The 24809-nt window shown below is 40.6% G+C and overlaps 1 protein-coding gene across 1 annotated transcript in view; it reads left to right on the forward strand.

Annotated features, from left to right (window-relative positions):
- EP300 (E1A binding protein p300) overlaps positions 1–24809 on the forward strand; it is a 62545-nt gene that overhangs the window by 13915 nt on the left and 23821 nt on the right. The window contains exons 3-17 of the mRNA XM_066320087.1: positions 1168–1826; positions 10483–10659; positions 12847–13108; positions 13873–13986; positions 14874–15110; positions 17455–17548; positions 17875–18009; positions 18400–18517; positions 19007–19181; positions 19559–19636; positions 20478–20587; positions 21086–21241; positions 22311–22754; positions 23249–23437; positions 24339–24495. Coding sequence (XP_066176184.1) covers positions 1168–1826; positions 10483–10659; positions 12847–13108; positions 13873–13986; positions 14874–15110; positions 17455–17548; positions 17875–18009; positions 18400–18517; positions 19007–19181; positions 19559–19636; positions 20478–20587; positions 21086–21241; positions 22311–22754; positions 23249–23437; positions 24339–24495 — 3105 coding nt within the window. The remainder of the gene's footprint in view (positions 1–1167; positions 1827–10482; positions 10660–12846; positions 13109–13872; positions 13987–14873; positions 15111–17454; positions 17549–17874; positions 18010–18399; positions 18518–19006; positions 19182–19558; positions 19637–20477; positions 20588–21085; positions 21242–22310; positions 22755–23248; positions 23438–24338; positions 24496–24809) is intronic.

Below are 24809 nucleotides of genomic sequence, written 5' to 3' on the forward strand. Positions count from 1 at the left end.
ATAATGTGAAACATTTTAAACAGATCCATAATGCTGATAAACTTTTCTGACTTACATGCTGTTCAACTGTAGTATTTTTCCACTTGTATTTGGGCCATTTGGATCTTGAGCTCCACCATTTCTGGTCACTGCAGCCAATGCTGCATTTGAGCTTTGCATTCCTCAAGAGACACTCGTTGGTGAGAACAACACGTCAATTAATAGTAATTAATGACAACTTCCCTCTCACTTGGAGAGGGAAGTTGTCATTAATGCATGTCAGAAACCATAAGCTTTCCAAGTTATTTTTTGTTTAACTACCATAGATTGAATAGACCAAGGTGGGTACTACTACTGCAGACATAAGAACTTCCTGTTCTCTTGAACAAATCGATTCTGGGTACTGTGTAATGGTCTTATATATCTATATATTTTGAGTAGCAATCTTTCACCATTTAGTTACCTTGGGGTTTGCCTTGCATGGACTCCTGAGATGGGAATTTGTTTTTCCACCCTGGTGGCCAGGAGGGATACTTTGTTTTCTGATGTTGTTTGTTGTGGGAAGATTCTGGATGTCCATTGAAGTTAAGTGAAATTTGGCGATTCAATGCTGGTAATGACTGCATGTGGAAGAATAAAAGAAACCAAACAGCTACCCAAAAAAAGAAACCAAACCAAATGCCAGAAAACCCAATTCAACATGAAACTTCTAACCAAACGTCTATTTATTGTTTTATAAATAGTAAACATTTTTTAAAGTTATATTGCTGTTCCAAAAGTGATAGAGGTTAGCAAAAGTTATAAAGACAGTGTTTTCTCATCAACCTGCTAATTGTTTCTCGTAATTGCTGTTTAATTCCATTGGCTAATTGAGAGATTTCAGTATGTATTTTTCACTCCTCTCTTGTAAAAAATTTCAAGTTGAGAGGTCATAGGCTGAGATATCCAATGATCTTTCAACACAAGTTGTAGAAGGCTGAAGTAGAATGGTTTTCTCTAGTTTACACCCTGTAAAGTTTAGGATTACTTTTATCCTGATGAATTAGATAGTTTTCAGTAACAACTGATAAGGGAATTTTGCTCAAATATAAAAAGCCAAGTTTCACTAGTTACTGGAAATTAAAAAGTAGAAACTTCAAGACACTATTAATTGCTCTGACCTCACATACAATCTGTTTTGTTTTTCAGATTTTGGATCACTCTTTGATCTGGAGCATGACTTGCCAGATGAATTGATCAGCTCCACAGAACTTGGGCTCACCAATGGTGGTGACATTAATCAGCTGCAGACCAGCCTTGGCCTGGCACAAGATGCTGCCTCTAAACACAAGCAGCTGTCTGAACTTCTACGGGCTGGCAGCTCCCCAAATCTCAATATGGGGGTTGGTGGCCCTGGCCAAGGCATGGTCAGTCAAACCCAACAAAACAGTCCTGGAATGGGAATGTTAAACAGCATGGTGAAAAGCCCCATGGCACAGGCTGGGTTGACTTCTCCCAATATGGCGATGGGTGCAAGTGGACCCAACCAGGGTCCTTCTGCTCAATCCACTGCAGCAATGATGCCAACAGTGAACAGCCCAGTTAACCAGCCTGGCATGGGAATGAACACAGGGATGAATGCTGGCATGAATCCTGGGATGTTGGCAGCAGGCAACGGACAGGGGATGATGCAGGGGCAAGTGATGAACGGTTCAGTTGGAGCAGGCAGAGGGCGACCCAATATGCCATACCCAAACCCTGGAATGGGCAGTGCTGGTAACTTGTTGGCTGAGACACTGCAACAAGGCACTCCACAGATGGGAGGGCAGGCTGGACTAAGAGGGCCACAGCCTGGAGTCATGAACAAGGTAAGACAGGCTAAACGTCATTACTTTTCCTCATTGTTGACTTGGTTTTGTAAAATTAATCCTCTGTGGATTCTATAGGGATTTTTTTTCTTTAAGAATCCTGTATGATGGATTGAACAGTTTATATACTCCTAAAGTAGAATTTGTGATGGTCATAGGAAGCAAAAATTGAATCTTGCATGAGAAGCAAGACTATGGCTAGATTAAAAAGCTTATTTTAGAAATCTTGTGACGGTACAGATTATCCATAACACTGAAAAGTAACTTGATTGTACTTAACTCTGTTTTATGCTTTGTGTGCAGCTTTATTTTTCCATCTAATGTGATGCTGGTATTGTGAGTGTGACGGGAGTCCATCAGGACCTTTTAGATGTTGTGGTGCTTTTTTCTGTATGACAGTTAATGCAATCATGTTTTTGTCTGAGATCAGCTGAGTGTGCTCTAGCAGATGCTGAGAGGAGCACACAGGTCACTGTATGTGCTGGGTTATTCAAGTTAATGGTGGAGAATGGGTTGGGTTCAGGCATCTGAATAAGCATTCAGTCTTGGGTTCTCAGGACTGTTAATCTGACTCAGTTCTAGTTTTAAAATTTGCAGTGGCTTTGTCTATTGAACAGTAAACCAGAAAGCTAAAAAAAAAAAAGTTAATACTGAGAGGGAAATAAATGTGCTTTTGTAATCCAGAAGGTTGGAAAAAAGTTGTTGTCATAAGTCACTGAAAAGATGAGAGAAGACCTACTGGTTTAACTAGCAAAAGGATGTCTAAATTTAATTATTGTCATGCACAATTAGCCAGTTTAGAGTAGGCAGCACTTGAGTATTCTCTTTTTTTTTCTTTTTTTTTTTTTTTTTTTTATCGAACGCCTAGAAAGTACTTCAGTGTTTTAGTTCACTTTAAGTGAGTATTTTGGGTTGCTTGGCTAATGAGGAGAGAATATTTTTTAAGTTGCTTTGCAATACCTAAATCTATTTGAGAATGCCCAAAGTCAGTCCACTTGGAGGACTTGAAATGATAAGTAACAGCCTATAACTGTATTTATATATTTATTTGCTGTGTATTAATGGTTTTGTTATGCTTTAATATATTAAACGAAATTACTTTTGTGTCTTGTGAAGATTAATTATGAAATTCTTTGGTCTTAGTTGCTTGCTTAAGCTCGGTGTGTTAACTTTTGGGGATGTGTGTGTGTTTTTTTATATATACATATATATATATATTTGTGTGTTTAGTAATGACTTGATTTTGTGGTCTGGTCATTTAAGATATTTTTGCCTGATAGGAAAATTGATGCGAAGCTTGATTGCTACAGTAGAAAATTCATATGCAGCCTAAAATGTTAAGAAACATGTAGCTGCTTGAAGTATTCTTGCATTGGAATTATATAACACCTCATTCATTATTCCTGGGCTGGTAAAAAAAAAAAAAAAAAAAAAAAAAAAGTTGATCTTCAGAAAGCTGTCTTCAGAGGTCAAAAATTGACGTATTGAGTGTTTGGATGAAATGCAATTTAATCCTTACTTATCAGAGCTAAAGTAGAGTTTTGCACTATAATAAACTCATTTATCTGACAGTAAAGAAAGTAAATCAAGCTTTTAACCAATTTAGTCTAAAATTAAATTGTTTTCTTTCCTTAAGTTCCAGAAGTTTCATATATCTAAATTAAGAACACTTTATACTTTTGAGGATATTCAGACCAAATACACAATAACTTCTGTTTATTAGTTCATAGCCCCAGATTGGTTAAAAATACTTGGGGTTCTTTAATTACTGGTAAAACAATCTTGAGGCTTTTTGTGTTGAGTATTGGAGATATAGTCCTCATAAAGGAGTTGAAGCTATTGGTTGAGAGAGAACAGTCTGAAATGGAGGCTGAAATTCCAGAATGTCTTCAATTGGTTTGGTTGTTGGCAGGGAGCCTGTGTTTCACTTCATACAGTAGAGTTAGCAAAGTCTGACAACTGTAATGTCTGACCATTTTATCTCCCCACCCATCTGCTTTTGGGTTTTTCCACCTACAAATCTTCAAAAAATAGATGAAAACAGAGGATCTTAAGCAGTTGTTTTTAAAAGCCAGTTTTTCTAATTTGTAAATTTAGTAGCGTATTGCTGTTAATGTGGGAGTTTGTGTAGTAACTTCTGTAGGTTTCCTTCATTGCTGCAAAAAATGCTCATTATCCAGCTCTCCTTCAGTAGGAGGGGAAAAAAAACCACCAGACTAGATGCTTTGGTTATGATTGTTCAACTTCATCATGTTAGCTTGCCAAAGGCAGCCCCTTCAGCTGATGGGAGGGTTGCTTCAGAGAGTTCTCTCTCAGGGAGATGGAGGTGTTTTGTGCAATGGTTTGTATGGAATAGCTTAGGTTTCCTGTGATGTTGAGTAATTGGGAGGGTGGATGTTATGCTCTTCTAACAGGAAAGATGAGCTCCAAGGCGCTAGTCAATTTGAAAAGTGAAATGGGTTATGTTTCTGCTTTGTTCTGTTATCCTGTGGAGTTACTGAAGTTTTCTTCTCTCTTCCCAAAACGTTGACTAGCAATAGAGTGGAACACTTGCTTTGCTCATTATCTCTGTACTTCCAGCCTTCTCTAGTTGTGCGTGTTACTTTTAGGACTTGAAATCCCAGATGTCACTGTAAATGATTTCTTTTATTATCCATAAACTTGTCCTGTCAGAATCTGATGTGGTTTAATGCTGTAGTTTTCTGTCCTGATATTAGCGCTCACCAACATGAAGAAGCAGTTCTGTCTGGATGCTGTCTCTGTGCCAGTTGCTTGACAGGCTGTGTTGAGAAACTAAATCTGATTGAAGTTGAAACTCAGGTGATCATTAAAAAAAAATTAATTTCAGTTGTTTTTCAGTTTATGGGCACCAGTTGGAAAGCTAGTATCCCTATATTAGGGAGGGGATTTTTTTAAAGGAGTTGATCCTGCCTGTCAGAGGAGGGTGTGAGCCCTACTTTGGTGACAGTACAGGCGTAAAAACACCGGTGAAAGTCTACCCTGAAAGGAAGTGTTACAAGTTTGGAGGGGATGGAACTGTAACAAGTTTTGTGTTCTTGAATAGGTTTTTTTTGTTTGTTTTCTATGTGCTTGGTTTTGTGTAAGTTAAGAGGATAACAGACATGCCTTTTACTCTTGAAATAGTGTTGTGGGGATTGTTTGTAATTGGGTTCTTGTCATCATGTAGGTATTTTTCAGGCGTTTTGTTTCACTAGGTGGTTTTACAGCTTTGATTTAAATGTAAACAGGTAACTTATTACAAAGCTTGACTTTGCGAAAAGCTGATTCATGTTTCCGGTTTTGAACCATTCTTCATTTGGAATTTTATCGAGTTAAAACCTTTGTTTTGTTCTTCCACTGAGTTCTGTTGAGAGTGCCCCATTAGGGTCTTAACTGTCCAGCCTGTATGAGGGGGGGGAAGAAGGTATTTTGTGTTTGAGTTGCTCTGTCACATTTCTGTCACAGCAGTGCTCTGCCACAGAGCAGCAGAGCTCACCCTCAGGTCACTTACATTTCCTCTCTGATTCAAGAAACGTTCCGTTACCCCACTAACAAAGTTAGTTCAGACTAATAAGGGCATTACTACCTCTGCTATGTGAGCATTTCATTTGGAATGTTTAGTTCCAGTAGTAATTCCTTGTGACTTGGTTTACTCTTTCAGTAAGTACAAAGCTCTCTGCTATTGCTGACTTTTATCAGTTTAACCTCTGTTAAGAAGATGCAATGGCAATATTTTGCTAAGACAAACATAATTTGTCAGAATCTCCTTAATTTACTCAAAATAGAACAGTAAGAAATTTCATAGTAATAAATTTCTGCTCAAAGTTGAAGAGATTGAAGATGTCACCCACAAATTGTGAAATTAGATTAAGAAAATAGAAACATCATATGTATTCCTTAGTGTTAGCATATTCAGTCTCTCATTTTAGATAGGTGGTCAGTGTTCTTTGTTGCCTTTCTTTTTTCAGTAGCTATTTGATTCAACAGGTAAATGTATTCATACTGTTCAGGGTCTGTGACTAAGCATACCCTATGATCAAGCACATTAATCCATTCAAAGTGTAGCGTGAGTTCCAGTCTTTGGCTTTCTCTTCTTTGGTAAATCATGGTGGAAAAAAAAGAATAATTGCTCACTTTGTACCAGAGTAAGAGGTGAATGTTTGTTTATGAGGGAAAATGAAGCAATGAAGACTTGGAGTCTGATTTTCTGGAGTGGCATGGGGAGTTTCTTGTGGAAATAGCAGTGACATAATGGTGGCGTCTTAATAGGCATCTTAAAATACTGTGCAGTTAAGTGTAAAGAATAATAGTCATAAACAGTCCTTGGAAAAAAATGCAGCAGACACCACTGGCAAAATGTAATAAGGGTATGTTTGAGTTCAGTAATGCTCTACCAGTCAGTAGAATGGCACTAGGAATTGATGTACAGTAAATTCTTTTTTTTAAAGACCCAGGTGGAATTTACTGAAACTACTGAAATTTAGTTTCCTACTTGGGAAAAGTTAATTACCTTTCACTTGTGAACCTTTGGATATGGAAAGATATTAGATATCATGAGTATAGCCTTAAACTAGTCCATGCACTGCAGTTTCCCTGATAGAGATGTACTGTGAATACTGGATTATTTGAAAGAATGTTATTAAAACTTAGTTCTGTTGGTTTACTTCTCCATGCTTATAGTTACCTCTGCAAATCTGAAAGCTGATCATGGTTCAATACTACTGCCAATATGTAGCTGTCTTTCAAATATTAGAAAGTTAATGACATAGTTGTTCTTACAGAGAAACAGCAGAATATTTGCAATGTCTATGTGCATACTTATAGCAGGTATTCCTTTTCAATTTGTACTCTATGGTATTAACAGTAAAACTAGAAGCAGAGTTAGTCACTTGACCATCCTCTGAACTGAGGTGCATGTATTTCATCGCATTAGATCAGAACTTCAGGGAATTTTTTCTGCTTTTGTAGTTACTCCTCTTAGATGGTGAGGGGTACCTAAACAGCCCTGTCTGATACTGCTTGTAATCTAGGATGTTTCCTGAACTCAAATCATCCATGGTGAGATACACACCTTTCACTATTCTGGTATTGACATCCCCTGCTTCCCCTGGATACAGGAAAGTCAAGTTGTTTTCTATTGTGTATGTAAAGGGTAGAATCATTTTTAGATTACCTTTGCTTTCTATTCGCCACCTATCATCATTTTATGATCTTCCTTGTTTTCTTCTTCTTTACTATGGATTGGATTTCTGTCTGCTCTTCCTTGTGTGCAAGTTGTTGCATATGTGATGAAATTAAGTGGAAGCTGTGAGGTGAGGAGAGGAAGAAAAACTGGATGAATATGAAGAGAAGTAGGAAGGGCAGTGAAAGGAATTGGTGGCCAGGAGAAGTAAGTAGAGGTTGTACTTGCTGACTTGTAGCTCTAATTAAGTCATGTATGTTTTTGCATTGTACTGCAGATGAAGCCCTGTACTTCTCTTATGCAGTGATACTAACACCACCTTTCTTTGGTTGGTTTTTCTGCACTTGGTTGTTTCTCTCTTCTTCCCAAAGATCATTAATGTGCTGACGAACTGTGTCAGTCTTTCTGGTTGTTGCCTACTGATAAAAATTTTACAGGATTTTGATCTTCCATCTGTAGTCATGAGGCCATGCATTTCTTCCTGTTATATGTTTTCTTTTATTCATGTTTCTCAACATGTCCTGCTTCTTGTGCAGGATCGAAAGGCCACCTTGTGCCAGGTGGAGAATTTCCCAAATGTCCCTTCTCTTGACTTAGTCTAGAGTTGCATGCAGGTGCTTGGTGTCAGGTTAGTCTGTCATGGCAGAACTGGAGGGCATTGCTTTGACATTCAACTGAGGATCTGTCAGGTGTCAGGCTCACCTGGATCAAGTAATGGCTGCTGATTTGTTCAGGGAGATCTCGAGGAATTTGGTTTTTTGTGCCATGCTTGAGTTTCTGGCTTTGAGTCAGTTTGGTGTGTTTGCCTGTCAACCTGGCGTGAGTTTCTCTGCTCTTTGCCTCTCCTGTAACCTGAAAGGGGAAAATACTACCCCTGTAAGGAGCAGCTAGGCTCAGGTGGGTGTGTGATGTTCTGCTGCCAAGTCCCTTGGCGCAGTGGGGTGGAGGGGGAGGAGAGCCCTGTGTTTCTGCCATGGAGAGAGCCTTGTTGGAGGGGACTGATCTTGCACCCCAAACCGTGCCTGTGGCTGATGCGTGAGAAACCATCAGAGGTCCTTGTGCTGAGCCAACTTGATGAGTCATTTAAAAAACATCAGAAGCTTCACAGAAAGTTTGCATTCAGCTTTGTTGCAAATATAAATGTTGATTGGCTGGGTGAAACCTCGTCTGGGAGTTTCATCAGAAAGTTGTTTTGGATGACATTGCAAGTGTGTCCTTTTTAAGTCTAGGTTTGAGTTTCTTACCCTGTAGTGAGGACAGAGCTGTGTCACAAGGCCACAGTTACTCTGAATCCTTTGATACTAGTGTGTCAAGTCTTCAGTTGTGTGAGTTGGGTATCTTGATTTCTCCCTGTAACATCGAGTTGTGAAAATGTGCCTTCAGCCTTTAATTCTGAATTTTTTTTTTTTTTAGGCTCATAGCAGCATAAGTTACAGAAGTCAAATGGGGCTGGTGATAGTGATAGCCAGCGTAGTCATACTTCGGTTTACTCTCAGATATCAACTGACTTTGAGAGCTGCAATTGTTAATGAACTTGAAAACTTTGCTAAGAAATTTATTGTTTTGGGGATGTCCTTGCTTTCAAAACTCTCTGGAGTTTTGAGATCCCCTCAAAAGGATCAGGCTATCTTACAGGAAAACAGCTTGTTTTCTTAAGGGACTAATTCTCACTATCAAGCCTTTACTAAGCCTCGAAAACCTGTTTGTGAATTTAAGGCAATGGTGACAATGGGGAATATTTCTGAAAGTGTGTTTGCTGACTCCTTATGCTTTTCTTCTCCCTTTGCCCTCTGCTTAACTTGCACATGAGATCTTACTAGTCTTCTGAGGCAGAGGAAGGAAGGCTTTGGGTCTTACCTGTCCAGGTTTTGGCAGCAGCTGCTTCATTGGTCACCGTAAGTGCATTAATTGAGGTTGAGACATGGCAGTGGAAAGGAAAAGTTTTAGTTCTGCTTGATCATTACATAGGTTGTTTTTCTGCCATGTGTAGAGATTATTTTCATTGCTCTCTAATGAATTACTGCTGTGTGATTATGGTTATTGCTTATGTGTGGAGGAGGGAGGCTGTCCTCAAATGAATTCACTTGTGCATATCAGATGCCTAAAGTGGCAGGTTCTTTAATGAATTTTGTATTCCTTTTCCTGTAGCTTGAGTTTGATCCTACCTTATTTTGTAAATGCAAACTGAAGGCTATTCTAATGGATTGGAGGTCGTTACAGCTTGAAATAGGGAAGTGTGACTAATTGCAGATAATCTCAGGGTATGTTGGTTACTTCTAGTGTGGGTTGAAGAAGCTTGGTGAGCAGAAACAAGATGTTTCTGCTAGGGGAGGATGCTTTGAGAATAAATGTAGAAGTGATTAGAAACAAGCCTACCATAGGAGTTATGTTCTTCTTTGAATGCAGAAAAATGCTTTGAACCAAAGAGCATCAAGGAGACTGGACATTATCTAGTCAAATGCTAATGTGAGTTGAAACAGCACAGCTCTTTAAAGTATTTTTGTGCCTTTGTTTTTGAATTATGGCTCCTTAAGGATCCTGCCTGAGTAATGGTGAGAACTTGATAATCATATCGAAAATCTCTAATTTTTCTGGTCTTCTATGTCTAGTTCTTTTGGTCCTAGAAGGCCAAATTTCACATGGAAAATAAATGGGAATGCAAGGAATGGGAAAAAAATGTCAGAAGACAAACAACTTCATTGGTGAGATTGCTCCTTGTTCTTTAGTTTCTGGGCATTCCAAGAGAGCAAATGGTATATTCTGATGTGCTAGAACTGTTGAATATGCATCTGGCTTGTATGAAATATGAATCTATTTCCCCTGTGCGTGAGTAGTTCAATAGATTTGTTTTGTTTGCAGACTTTCTACCTGTCCTCTCCTTTGACCTCTAGTGCTGCAAGTGAGTTGGTGTGACTGTGAGGTGTTACCTATGACTGTGGTGTACTCTTAAATTGAAAATATTTGTGCACTGATAATGCAGACATGCATTGTTATGCCTGTCAGGAGAGGAGCTGTGGGAGTGCTAGCAGTTGGGTAGGATGATTTTGGGATAAACTCTGCTGATACGAATGAAGATGGTATTTGTCTCCATTTGGAGTCTGCACAAGTGCAGGGAGGAGAACTCAAGTCTGGAAGAATTATGTAGTCCATGGTACACATTTGTGATTCAGAAAGGTGAAATGAGAAATCTGTTGAAACAAATATTTTATGAAGAAGTAATCAGGCCACTTCCCTCTAGTCAGATCTCAAGGATTGCTAAGTTGGCTTTGTGGTGTTTACAGGAACTATCTGGTTGAGGAGTTAATGTTGTGTGATGGGTATATCTGTGAACATGAAGGAGCAGGGGAAGCATCAGTATTGCATTGCAGCTGGCTTGTGGCTATGATAGCTCTTGCTCCTCTGAAGTACAAATTCGCCTTTTACATTGTGAACTTATACAATCTGACCTGAACACCTTACCATTTTAATTTCTAGATGGGAATGATGAGCAATCCCAGCCCTTATGGCCAGCCCTATAGCCAAAATACTGGGCAGCAGATTGGAGCCAGTGGACTAGGCCCTCAGATGCAGAATAAAGCTGGACTGCAGAATAGCTTACCACAGTTTCCAATGGACAAGAAGTCAGTTCCTGGGTCAGGAATGCCTAACATGGTAAGTAGAATGAAAAGTGTACTCAGAAAATGTTGTGATGAAGAGGAGCAATATGCTCTGGTCTTTCCACATTATAAGTTTTTTGCAGCTGTCATACCCAGTGTGAATATGTGCTTGGAATCCACGCAGAATGTGCTTGTTTCAACCCCTAAGACTGATATAAGGGAGAGGCTGAATTGTGCAAGTTGTGCTGAGTGTGAGAACTGCTATGTTGATAAACTCCATCTCCACTCAAACCCTGTTCTCGCCTTCAAACTCTGTTAACAGAGAAAATGAAATGGAGCTTCTTAACTGAAATGAGCTTTGCAACTTGTTTTGGACACCTCTGCTCTCCTGTCCCATCCTTTCTTTCATTGTTGCTGCATTGGGCCCCTTTTCCTCAGGGTACCTCTGTCTGGAGAATTGTTTTCCTGCTTGCAGTCACTGATACTTTTGGGAAAGAGAAGTGTCCCTTCTCAAACGGGTATTACCTGTGATAGGGCCTAGAAACCCCAGCTGAGTGTTTGTTCTTAGGGATTACACAAACGTGCACAACAGTCCTGATGCTGGAGGTGATTCCCTGGCAATTGTAGTAGCCTTGGTACTTTTCCCTTTTACCTCCACTCTTATTGCAGCAGGACTTAAGGAAACAGGAAGTAAGAATGGTGGGAAAAGTGGATGACCCAAGCTTGTAAATGCCAGTGCCTCACCACATGCCTTAACATTAGATTCCTTGGCTTGAGCTTAATACTGGTACCTCATTTTCAAAGCTTAAATTGGTTAGGGATTTGACATGCAACATATCTTATATTTTTCCCCATATATATTTTCATATATATATATATATATGGGGTTTTTTTTTTAGTTTAGGAAACAAATTCATATTTCTGAATATAACTTGTGGTTTTTCCTGCTTCAAATTTCACTCCCGCACACCCCTGGGAGGGTCCATCTATTGATCTTACTCACTGTTGCTGAAAGACCATTTTCGCTTAACTTTAGTACCTTTTAATTAAAAAGAGCTCCATCCTATGAGTTTTATTTAATGGTTTTTTAAGTTGAGCATGAAACACTGGAAGACGAACAAATCAGTTGGTTGTGTGAATCAATAAAAAAAAACAGTCAAAACTTGTTCAGAACCCCGGCTGTCAAGTTTGTGTTCAGTGCAGACTTTTGAACTGGTACCCAGCTGAACGTAGGAACTTAAAGTCTTTGCTGTCTCAGTTGTCATTTAGAATGCCAGGCTGCAAACAAGACATTTACAGTGATACTGGAACCTGCACAGACCCTGAGGGCCTGACTAATTGGTGAAGTTGCCTTGTGAAATGAAAGGTTCATACTAGTAGTCAGGAGAACCGAGGTTTAGAAATACAGGTGGCTGGGGTCTAAAGATCTGGAGATCTCCAGAAACATCCTGTAGAACCTCTGGGAAGAGTCAATTAGAAACTGAAGTCTGTTGAACTGAAGTGATATAGGCAACATAGAGTACCTGAGCCTCTCTTATTTGAGTGTTCCTCAAATGTCACCTGAAAAGAATATAAAGAGTTCTGAACAAATAAACAGAAGCAGAGGAGACAAACTAAATGTTGCCATACCTGACATTAGTTCTTTGGTGTTTATTATCCTGAAGCTGTGCTTCATCTCTAGCAGAGACTAGGAGATGCTTGTTTTGAATGCCTACGTGCAAGTTTGCTGATGGAAAAAGGTTAAAAGCTTGCCAGAACTTCCCTTTCATTCTCCTTTTCTAGGAGCAGTCAACTTGAGACACCTTATACTGAGAGGGAAAACCCTATTCATTCTAAAATGTGCTTTCTTCCATTAATGAAAGCATGAATTGTGGATGCAATTTTTTAGCCTCCGAAATGAGGAGATTTGAGATCTAAGTGCTGTTAATATTTTCTGGTTGGTCTAGTACTGCAAATTAACCTGTAAGCATGTGCAAAGGTCTGCTGGCCATTGATAAGGCAAGAGCTAGGACTAATAGAGTGATACAGGGAGGAAATTGAGGCTGGCAAGAGAATTGCCAGGAGTGTTGCTAAGGGGCGTTTTTAATGAGAACTACACATAGGTGGGTTGTTTCCTTAATCAGAGAATGTAGTAGTATTTGTTTCTCTTATTGGACTTTTTCTTGCACTGCTGTTTACTTGCTAAATGAATTAATTTTAAAACCAGATTTATTTCTAGGGATTTCTTTTTCACCTTCTTCAGGGCCAGCAGCAGGCTCCCCAGGTGCAGCAAGCTGGGATGGGGTCAGCAGCTTCTCAAGGCATGGGGTCTGGAGCACCGACAGCAGATCCAGAAAAGCGCAAACTCATTCAGCAGCAGCTCGTTCTCCTCCTACATGCTCACAAGTGTCAGCGTCGAGAGCAGGCCAACGGGGAGGTGCGACAGTGCAACCTCCCGCACTGCCGGACCATGAAGAATGTCTTGAACCACATGACACACTGTCAGGCTGGCAAATCTTGCCAAGGTGAGTGGAGGAGTGGTTATGTAGATGAGGTCAATATTTGAGGGAGAAGAGCTCCTAGAAAGAGATGGACTAGTGGGTGACCTGGGAAATAGGTTAAAGAAAATCTGTCTTATTTGCTTAAGATGAGGAATTGTAAGCAACTTCTGGGCCTCTGAAGTTTAGGCAAGTTAAAGGGGACAAGACACAACAAAGAGATGAGTAAAAATCTTTTGCCTGACTTTGTAAGTCAGTGTAAAATCTTTTGGATTCTGCCTTTTTTTAAAGGTAGACACAGATCAGGAATCTGCAAATAGGAGTCTACCTGTCTTCCTTAAACTGAAGGCATGAATCGCAAGCAATACCAAGCCATGAATTTGACTGCTACTGGCACTTGCAACATCTCGCTGTCCTACTAAAATGCAATTTTCCTTTTTGATAGCCTTGGCTCATCTGGATTGTGCCAACTGTTGACATCTCAGTTGCTTGGCACAGTCTGCCTGATACCTGAGCTAGATGGAGTTATTCTTTGCGCCACAGAGACATGGGCTTGGGATATCACATAGGGTTTTTGAGTAGGCTTTGGTACTGTTGGTGAGCCAATAGTACTAGAAGAAATCTGGCTATGTTTTCAGGGCTGGTTAGTGCTGAACTATTTCAGATAATACATTGTTGGCTTTGTGTTGATATAGTAAGAGAGAAAATGCCACTCTCTACCCCGTTTTTTGTGACCACAGGGATATACTGGCAGTGGTTGGTAAATGCTTTTCATTCCTTCTCTTTCTCAGTGGCACATTGCGCATCTTCCCGACAAATCATCTCACACTGGAAGAATTGTACAAGACATGATTGTCCCGTGTGTTTGCCTCTCAAAAATGCTGGGGACAAAAGAAATCAGCAATGTAAGTCTACTGGGGAATTCTATGTGTTGAATAAAGAGAGTTAAACTTTCTTGCACCTATATGGAGTGGTGATGCTCTCAAACCTGGGAACGTGTTAATGTGATTTTTCCGTTGTTTTAATCTCAGAGTATTTTTCTGGCTCTGATTGCTAGTGTTTATGAAAGCTTTCTAACTTCATTGTATTTTTCTATCAAGAGAGTGGTAAGGATAAACAAATCATAGCTCTCTCAACTAAATGATTGGCTTTTCATTACTGCTTCTTCCAGTTGGACCATTTCTGGAGACAGATGTGTGCACACACACACATTGTGTCATTTTAGCCCCGATACTTGGTTCTGTCTTCACTCTTTGTTTGCATCAGATGTCACTTGCCCTTTCTGTTTGTGTCCGCTTGGTCTCCCTGACAAAATGTTTGCAAGATTTTTGTCATTTTGTTACCTGTATGTGTTTTTTTCTCCTCACTCTAATGTTACTGTAGGCTCTCCTCATGACTAATGTGAGCTATTTTTTGGTTTAAGAACGCTAAAAAAAACCCAAAAAGGGCATAAAAGGCATTGCAATGGCTGGTGGAAAGCTGTATGTACACTTCTGCCTTTAGCCTCTGTGATGTGGTGCACCTCTGTTTTCAGTTTAAAGCAGGCAGATGTGTCCTAAATACTCAAGAGTGGGATTTCCTCTGAGCAGCCAAAGGGAAAACAGTATGTTGGGTTGACTGGTTGGGTCAAAACTTGTCTCTGTTTCATGACAGGTTTTTCAGATCTGTTCCCTGCATGCTTCCAGGAGATGTTTTAGTTCTGAGCAGCCAGTGCCTTTTAAGTGTCCCTTATATTGGTGAGCATCTCTGGCTGCCTTCTGCTCTCCTCACTAACTGCGTGCATCTCTCGCAGCGCTGCTGGGCGGAGCTGCCGTGGGACTTGCCAACACGGGCTCTGTGGGAGTGGGGCAGCAGACAACACCCAGCATCAACACCACCAGTCAGATAGACCCCAGCTCCATCGAGAGAGCCTACGCAGCCCTCGGACTCACCTATCAGGGCAACCAGATGCAGACACAGCCCCAGGCTCAAGTGAAGAATCAGCAACAGGGGCAGTCGCCCCAGGGTCTGCGCCCTATGAATCCTATGAGTAAGTTTATCTGTTAGTGTTAAAATGCAAACTATAGGCAACTTCCCCGTGCTACATCTAATGCAAATTTTCTCAACCTACTACCTTAATACTGCTACTTCATTTGCAAAAGGTAGGGCTTTGAGGTATTTTAGACTTGAAATAGCAAGTTGCTCAGTGGAACAGGAAGATTAGAAGGCCCAGGTGCCTTCTCCTGGAAAACAAGTTCTCTGGAAAAACTAGTTTCTTTGGAAAAATGATAATTTTCCAAGGCGACTGTTTTTGGGGGTTTTTTTGGTAGTTTTGTATGCAAGTTTCAGGCTATTGGAGAGTTTTTTAATTGGATATGCATGCATTGGAATGCCAGCATACAGGTGTATTTCCCTGTCACTTAGAGTGCAGCATTTTAGATTTTTATCTCAGATATGTAAAGTTTGTTTAAAAAATGAAAAATGATAAATAACTGACATCTCCCCATATCCTGTCATGTGATCTCACATAGCTCTAAATCATCTAGGTGGCTTAAAGCTCCTAGACTATTGAAACCTGGCCATCAATGGTGTCAGATGAAGTCACCTTTGACTGCCAAATCTATGTTTAGTAGTTTGAATTTACATCGCAGACCTTCTCTCACTCTTAGCTGTTGGCTTGAGTTGCATAAGTAGGTGTGGCTTTTTTAGTGGAAAAGAGGAAAGAAGAGCTGGTAGTGATTTATCACAAGCTTGTATGGGATTGCAGTGATCATGCCTACGTGTCTCATGGCAAACTTGGGTGCAGAATGAGAGGTGCAGAAACACACAAACTGCAGACGGCAACCAGCTTTTTCTTTGGTCTGCAAAGGGAATGCTGCTCCTGAGTTGCTCAGGAAAAGGCTGCTGGTTACAGTAGACTTGTTAATGAGATTACTGGCCCTTATAGATTGCATGTGACTTGCTAAAACTTTACCTTCCAGTGTGTAAAAACCAAAGGAAAGTGCAAGGATCCTGAGAATGTAGTCTTAAATCAATTAGATTAAAATAATATTATTTTCTATTGTGCCTTAGAGTCTTTTCTGAAACAAAATTATTCCTATTTTTTAATGTATGTAATCACCTATAAACAGTATTTTGCCTGTGCATTCCTTGTAGAACAGTGGGCATTCTTTCTACAGTTGCTAAGAAAATCCAATGAAATGGGATTGAAAAAACTCCAGGAGTGTGAAGAACTACAGCTTAATGTAGAAAGGACAAGCATGGAGAGTGTAGACTTCTGAGTGTTGCTTCCTTATTAGGAGTGGGTGGCTAAAGAGGAAATTAGAACAGGTGAGATGGGAATGACTAGGTCATGGCCTACAGGGCTAGTTTAGGAGAAACAACAGGATTTGAGGAGGACTGCTATGTGAAAAGATGCAGTCCTAAGTAGCTCAAATAAATGATGGGTTTTGACAGTTGAAAAAGGGACCATTAAGGTAAAGGCTGACTGTTGTCTTGCATGCCAGTGGGCTTTCAAATTTAGGAAAAATCTGGTAAATACTTGATTGTGATATTAGGGCTATGTATAAAGCTTGATAGAACTTAATTTCAGTGGGTTTCTCCTGTATGCAGTGTGTAATTTTGTTTAAAATACAGATTCTGTATGATTCAAATGTCCTAAACGTGTGAAGCTTGGTAATGGCTTGCAGCTTCACAAAATGATCTATTTGGAAGCTCCAGACAGAAATATGCTGCATTTTTCTTTACTGATTGAGAGCTAACTGTAATGTGTGAAGAAAATAGGCAGTTTTTATGGTGCTTAATATCTGATATGATTCAGAAAATCAGGTATTGTTATGCAACAAATTAGAGGCGTTTCCTGCAAAGGATTGTCAAATTTTCCTTCTTTCAAGCATTGGAATTAGTTGTAGGATCATTAAGTATGGAGTCTGTGAAAATTGCCGCCTATACCTGTCTATATAGGTGGCAACTGATGTTTTAAGTGTTTGAAGCCTTTGTGAATATATATACTAAGATTCTGGTTGAAAAAAAAACACCCAACTGCTTCTAAACAAAAAAGCAGAAGTGGTTGGAATCTTTCATTAGAGAGTCACAAGAAGGGACTCTGGAACATAATATTTGCAGCAAATTGAAATTACTTGTTTGTTGATAAGTTCAGGAATATGTGCTGTGGAGTAATGGGACTTGATGCTTCACTTGAAGGTCAGCAGTGTTCTGCCTCGGTCTTTTTCTAAATTTGTAGAAGAAAGAGGGTGAAGAGAGCAATGAGTAATGAAATTCCCGTCACAGAAGTCCAAGTATTTGAAAATCTAACCCTTGTTATTGCTGAACATTTACTAATTTTTTGTGGTAAATGGCCTGTTCATTTTTTTCTGTAATCTTCTGTTTTCTAGGTGCAAATCCAATGGGAGTGAATGGAGGAGTAGGAGTTCAACCCCCTAATCTGCTGCCTGACTCAATGTTACATTCCACCATGAATTCTCAAAAGTAAGTTGAATCCTTTGTACCCCTGTGATTTTGTTTTCATCTCATGGCACTTCTTGCATAAACAGTGGCGTAAATGTCATTGATGGCTATCTCTCCCTTTGGATTTTGTAGCTTTTGTTGCAGTTTTCCAAGTCCTTGGGTTGAACAGCATGCACTCTTTCATGGCATTGTTTGGTGTGTATGCAGCTATTTCTGCAATTTGTCCATTGATTAGGGAATGGCCTAACTAGCACTTTGTCCAAGCATTATTCTAAAAGAGGCTGTGACTGTAAGATGATTAAGCTGGGCCTAGACTTCTGCACTCAATTCTTGCTCTGTTTTTGAAGCCCCATGATGAGTGAAAGCGCCAATGTTGCCAGTTTGGGAGCCATGCCAGCAGCTCAACCATCCAATACCGGAATTCGAAAGCAGTGGCATGAAGACATTACTCAGGATCTCCGAAACCACCTTGTTCATAAATTGTGAGTACCTAATATCAAAACAATCTCCTGTTAGGTGAGCTGCTGCCCCAGAGGTGTATTGGAGGCAGAGGGGTTGCAGAAGGAAGCTTGACTTGAAAAACTAGAGAGCCGAGGAATGTCAGGATGCATGAGAAAGGGAAGCCAGAAAGATAGAGCTGCATCTGCTGGTTTGGGGCTGTTGTTTTGGAAGTTTCCCACTCCACACTCAAGCCATCTACAAGGGCTCAAGCCATCTGCAACATCTACTGCCCCTGGAAGAAGTAGCAGTAGCTGTAGTCTGTCAGCAGATTTACTTGCTACTTTGTGTTCGAAGCACGGGGGTTAATGCAGGTCTGGGGGCATTCTAATCACTTGCATGCGTGTCTTTAATATTTTTTTCTTCCCGCTCAGAGTCCAAGCCATATTTCCTACTCCTGACCCTGCAGCACTGAAGGATCGACGTATGGAGAATCTGGTGGCATATGCTCGGAAAGTGGAAGGGGATATGTATGAATCAGCAAACAGCAGGGTGAGATGCTATCCCCTATGTTGTCTAGTTCTGTGTATTTCTACCTTGATCCTGTAGTGACTGGGGAGGAAGAGGAATGAAAGTATAGATGGGACTCCCAAGCTGAGGAAACAAGTGTTTAGGGGCTGCTAAATGGGGTCTAGGAACCAGCCAGTTGAAGGATGCTGCCTGGGTGTGCCAGGAGTTGAGATGTGCTGTGTCTGAGACTTGTCGCAGGTCCCCTAAAGGCAGTGTTGAAGCTCTTCACTGTGATTGTCCCTAGAAGAGAAATATCTGGTGTTGGTCTAATAGTTGAGAGCAGTGCCCTTAGCAGTGCCCCTTTTCCCCCTCCTATCTGTCTCACAGTCCCTGCAAAGAGGAAGACTGCCTCCCATCCCAAGCCAAAATGTGTGCCCGTAAGGCCACTTTGCAAGTTTGAATCACTGGAACCAGTTGACTTTTCTTAATGTGTGTCTCATCTCCTTCCTTGGCGTTAATCCTCCCCAACAGGCAGAGTACTATCACTTGCTGGCAGAGAAGATCTACAAGATTCAGAAGGAGTTGGAGGAGAAACGAAGAACCAGGCTGCAGAAGCAAAATATGATCCCAAATGCTCCGGGCATGCCACAAGCTCCCATGAATCAAGGGCCCAATATGGGACAGCCACAGCCAGGAATGTCTGCAAGTAAGAACCTTTGGGCTACTGATTCCCTGGTGCAGGAAATCCTGTACTGTTGTTTCAGTAGCCTGGTGACCGTGTAGCTGTTCATGGGTACCTGACTTGTTTGTGAGCTACTGTTCATTGTTGTACCTTGATAACATGCCTCAAATTTATTGGCAGTTTCTGAAAGCTGACTCTAAGTCAGAGGATATTTCTGTTTTCAAGGAAGTTCTTGAGTTTGCCTCACACTTTGAGGACTCTTTAATAATGTTTAATTACTGTATATATTTACTTTCTTTATACATGAATTTTAATGTGTAATTCTCACTAAAATGTTTGGTGGATAAATCCTGGTGGCCTTCTGAATAACACTGTCTTACTTCAATGTCTTTTTTTTCCAGATGGTCCTCTTCCTGACCCAACTCTGATACGTGCCAATGTGCCAAACCAGATGATGAATCGCATGCAGGCACAGACAGGTAAATATTTGAAGAAAAATTGCTACTGTGATTTTTAAAGAAATCTTGGATTTGGACAGCTCTTACTGAAGCATCAGAGACCTTGTATTATATGCAGTTTTTACATTTGATTAAGAAAATAGTTAGCTGTATTGCGTAATTCTTACATAACTGTACAATAGATATAAAACAGTGTCCCTAGAAGCATTTAATCTTGTGATTTTGAGCTGAACATTAGCTGCTTGCTTTGTTAAATAATGAGCTTGGTGCTTTTGGAATTTCTGATCATTGGATAGATAGGTGTGCATAGGATGGTGGGATCAGTCAAACATGATGAGCCCTGCCAGCTCAGGTGAGGACATGCTGGTGGCAGAGGGAGTGTGGTGAGAATTATTTCTCAGGAAAAAAGGGCAGAACCTTTGTTACACGTTCAAGATGTGTTATAGCCAACATGCAAAGTACTTGACGTTAAGATACAGTTTGAGATTCAATAAGTGTATTTCTAGGATGTAATTAAGATAATGCAACTTTCTGTGGAAAGTTGATCTTCAACAGCAGGTGTGACAATCAGTATTTGTCACGTGTTACAGTAGTTCTCAAACTTAATGAGTTTTAATAACAGTGGAAACAGATGTCTTGAGGGGGGAAAAAGCTAGTCTGTATTCTGAAAGAGTAGGTAGCTTGAACGCTTTATTTAAAATTATTCCACATAACAAGTTAATAGAAGGCTATATTTGATTGAAAGCTGGTTGCTAGAAAAGAAAATTAGAAAGAAACAGCATTTCTTCTGCAAATGTTGAATGGTGCCTAAGGGAGATTTCAGGCGTTTGTTTACACATGGTTTTTTGTCACAAACTCACAGGAATGAATCAGTTTGGCCAGATGAACATGCAGCTGTCACCGATGGGACCCCGACAAACCCCTCCTCTTCAGCACCCTGGACAGCTAAGTCAGGCTGGGGCCATGAACCAGGTCAGTGTGCCTTCCCTCCAGGGCTGAGTTCACAGGTTTGCTTCTCTTGCCTGTGGTTTCCTTAAAATCACTAAATAAACGAAATTTGAAAATAAATCAAGCATTACTTCTTCATTCTCTTGGCCTTTTGGTTTGTCTCTTTTGCTTCTCCTCTAACATCTGCCTGATACATAGATTTTCAGATCTTTGTGGTGAGAATTGCCTAAAAATTACGTTGAAGTGGTTTTTTGTTGCATTCTTAAAACAAGGAACTAAAATAAATCTTAAGTTACAGTCCTAGTCTGAAATCAATATCCTTTACTTGGCTTATAAGAGCAATCATGAATTCTGTCTTTTGAGAGGAGCTATAAGCAGGTTTTTCGACATTGTATCCTACAGATAAGTGGCAAGCATCAATTTCTACAACAAGATGAATGGTTTTGGTTTTGGGGTTTTTTTGTAAAATGTTATGAAGGTGTATGCACACTGTGTGAAACGCATTACTTTCTTTTCCACCAGATGGGGTTTCCTTCACGTATGCAGCAACCAGGAGCTGGCCAGCCTTCTGGTCAGAATCAATTTCTACAACAGACTCAGTTCTCTGCTTCTTCCCCGGGAATGAACACAGCGAGCATGCCTATGAATCAGCCTGGCAATCAGACACCAGTATCTCAAGTAAGTCTGATTTCTTGAAGTGGTGTCAGTGACCTTTCTTATATACTGGTTATGATTGTTCAGTTTGTAGCAATGGAGAACAACTTGTCTCCTTGAGACTTTTGGAATCATAGTCAACCAAATTAATTTATTGAGACTTTTCAGTTTCCTGGTGTAGCACTGGGAATGGCAAGGGTGAAATACTGTTGATTTGTTCTCAGGCTTAAATTTAAGTGTTAGAGTAGAGTTGTTTTAGGTTTGTTTTTATGGAGCAAAGAAGAAATTGTGACTCAGCATGCAGTAGTTAAGACTCTCTTGCTGAACAGCAAAGCAGCGGAGCCTGAGAAATTAAGAGGTGGCAGAATAAGTCATAAAAAGGCATGTCTATTCAGGCCTGTGTGTTGCTGGCTTTGGGGGATTAGGAGGGTTATCACTACTGAAGATCTGAACTTACAGTCTAGCAGTTTCCTTTCTGTCCTCTCCCTCTCCCTTTTCAGCAAGAACCTTTCAGGCCAGGAAGAAGTAGGGAACGTCAGTTTGCTTCTCACTGATGCTTCTTCCTAGTTTGCAGGCAAGATTATTGTGGAGTTACAGTTTTTTATCTTGACCAATAGAATTTTTTTTTTTTTTGTAATTTTATAATGATAGAGTTACAGCTGTACTTGTTTGTGATGATAAATTCAGTTTCTAATCTTGGGGGTGGAGGCATGGGCGCACTAAGTGTATTTGAATGCAGTTTTTCACTGTGGTGCATTGTCCCATATCCAGGATGTACAAATCTGCAGTTTTAGAAAGAAATGTTTTGCAAACTGGGAGTGTAGGTGTGCCATTCTTTAAGTATATCAACAAATATAAGTTATTCTATTGAAACGTCTCTAAGAGAAATGAATAAATTATAGAACAGCCTTATGTTTGTGTAGAACAAAATAAATCAAGTAGACCATTTCTGCTTTTGAAAGAGTTTTTAAAAGTGAAGCAAATGGTTTGTCACATTTTTTTCAAGTATGCTGTGGGAAAGCAGACATTTGACAGTAATTTCTCTTGCTTTTCTATTTCAAGTCATTGCAAATGTGTACCTGTTTTCCCACAGGCACAAATGACCAGCGCTTCCTGTCCTGTGAACTCTCCTGCAATGGCTTCAGGTTCTCAAGGGAGCCATATTCACTGCCCACCTCTTCCACAGCCTCCCATGCACCAAAATTCTCCTTCTCCGGTACCTAGCCGAACCCCAACACCTCACCACACGCCCCCAGGCTTGGGATCACAGCAACAGCAGGCAGCAGCGGCTGCTGCCACCGCTGCCCCCACTCCTGCTCCTCAGGCAATGCCACCTGGACCCCAGTCCCAAACTATGCACCCCCCTCAAAGGCAGACTCCAACGCCTCCACAGGCACAGCTGCCTCCACAAGTCCAGCCTCCAGTTCCAGTTACCCTTTCTGCAGAGCAACAGCAGCAGCCATTGTCACAGCAGAGCACAACTGCATCTGTTCCCACACCAACAGCACCTCTGCAACCTCAGCACCCCACAACACCTGTAAGGAAATACTTTAATTGTGCTTTCCCTGCAAATGTTTGTGTGTAAGGTTTAATTTTCAGTTGTGTGCTCCTGGCATGTTTAATATTAAAATAGGGGGGGGGTTTTGTATTCGAGGAGTAAACTTTTTCCATCAAGACAAGTCTGTAGATCATCTGTTGTTTCCAGGGAGAAAATATTTTACAGAATTCTTGTACGTGTTTTGAAATTCACTGTGAAACCTGGATGAAGTTTTTGGTTATGTATACATATGCATAGTGCTTATACAATAGGGGAAACAATGTCATTTTCTGTAGACAAGGCCTTCTAGTACATGCCTCTGATAGGTGTTTTCCAGTAGTTGAGGTTGTGGGACACTATACTCTTCAGGGAAAACAAACAGAAGGACCAGAGTGCTTTTAAACTTGATGGAAATGTAGCATAGGTAACACACAGATTAGAAAAGAAAAATAGGTTCATTAGAAGGCCATTCATAATGTTTTTTGTTCACTCAGCTTTCACAGCCAGCTGTGAGCATTGATGGGCAGGTATCCAACCCTCCATCCACCAGCAGCACAGAGGTGAACTCTCAGCAGACTGTTCCAGAACAGCAGCAGCCACCCTTGCAGGAAGTGAAAATGGAGATTAAAACAGATGAAGGGGAACCAGAACAAACAGAGATGCAAATGGAGGAAAAATCTGAGGTGAGATTGTTGACCAGATGTTGGATAGAATACCCTCATCTAGTACTGCTGGATGCTTTCTGTCATTCCTTCCAAAACTCAGTGAGAGCTATAGGTGCTGCCTGGTGCAGTTTTGATTGCTTTCTTTTGTCTTATTCCTAAAGAAGGGTCTGTGTTTTTTGGTGAAATTGTGGTAGAAGTCCATGGCCACAGGAAGGACCATGATAATGTAGTTGCTATGAAGCTTTGCTTTGGTAAATGTCAGTGTGAGAATGCACTCTGGTCGGTCCTACAGCTGTTAAAATAGCAGATACTAGGATGAGGGGAAATGGTGTCAGGTTGTGCCAGGGGAGATTTAGATTGGATATTAAATTTCTTCACTGAAAGGGTTATCAAGCATTGGAACAAGGCTGCCCAGAGGATTGGTTGAGTCACTATCCATGGAGGTATTTATATGATGTGTAGATTCAGCACTTTAGGATGTGGCACAGCAGTGGACTAGACAGTCCACATTAACATTGGACCGACTTAATCTTTAAGATCTTTTCCAACCTAAATGATTCTGTATGTACATGATGGTCTGCTTCACTGGGCTTTGACAACTTGTCACTGAGGACAGCCAGGAGTGTGGCTGCCAGTCGCATCATCCTGGCAGCTCTGCTGTATGAGAGGCTGTTAGAAGTGCCTGAAGAGGTACCCATGCTCCTACTTGCGGCTCAGAACTTGTTAGCAGCTCGTCATTGCTACTACTGCAGTGTTTAAAGATGCATTCTAACACATTTGCTTAAGTTTTAGATGAGTTTTGACATCAAGGGAGATAGAAGAGTAGGTGGCCAGCATGACAGACAGGTTTAAAGGACAGAAGTGTGTGTGAATGTGCCTCTCAGGAGATTTAAGTGACAGGCTCCAAACTGCTTTCCAGGCTAAAGTAGAACCAGTCGTGGAGGAATGTAAACCAGACCCAATGGAGCAAGAAGAGAAGAAACCTGAAATAAAGACTGAAGTACCAGAGGGGGAAGAAAGGCCTACTACTCCGGCAACTCAGTCTTCTCCAGCAGCTGGGCAGTCTAAGAAAAAAAGTAAGCAGAAACACTGTTTTTACTTAAATTCACTGCATCTCCCTAGAGAAATCTCTGCAGGGGGAAAAAAAAACCTTGGACTTTCCTTTTTGGTACTTAGTGGATTATGTGGTACTTATATGGATTGTTCTTTGTGGCTTTTGGACAAAAATATCTAATACATGTGCTTATAATTGGCTTTGGGCAAGTTCCTTAAGCCTTTAGAATTAGACACTAAGCCTTGGTAAAATTGTCAATACAATGGAGATTTGAAATACTCAGAGATTCTCTAGAATTTTTTTTTCTTGGGGCCTCCAAGAGGGGATGTATCTGGA

Source organism: Sylvia atricapilla, chromosome 5 (genome assembly GCF_009819655.1).
Source record: "Sylvia atricapilla isolate bSylAtr1 chromosome 5, bSylAtr1.pri, whole genome shotgun sequence".
Classification (NCBI taxonomy): Eukaryota; Metazoa; Chordata; class Aves; order Passeriformes; family Sylviidae; genus Sylvia; species Sylvia atricapilla.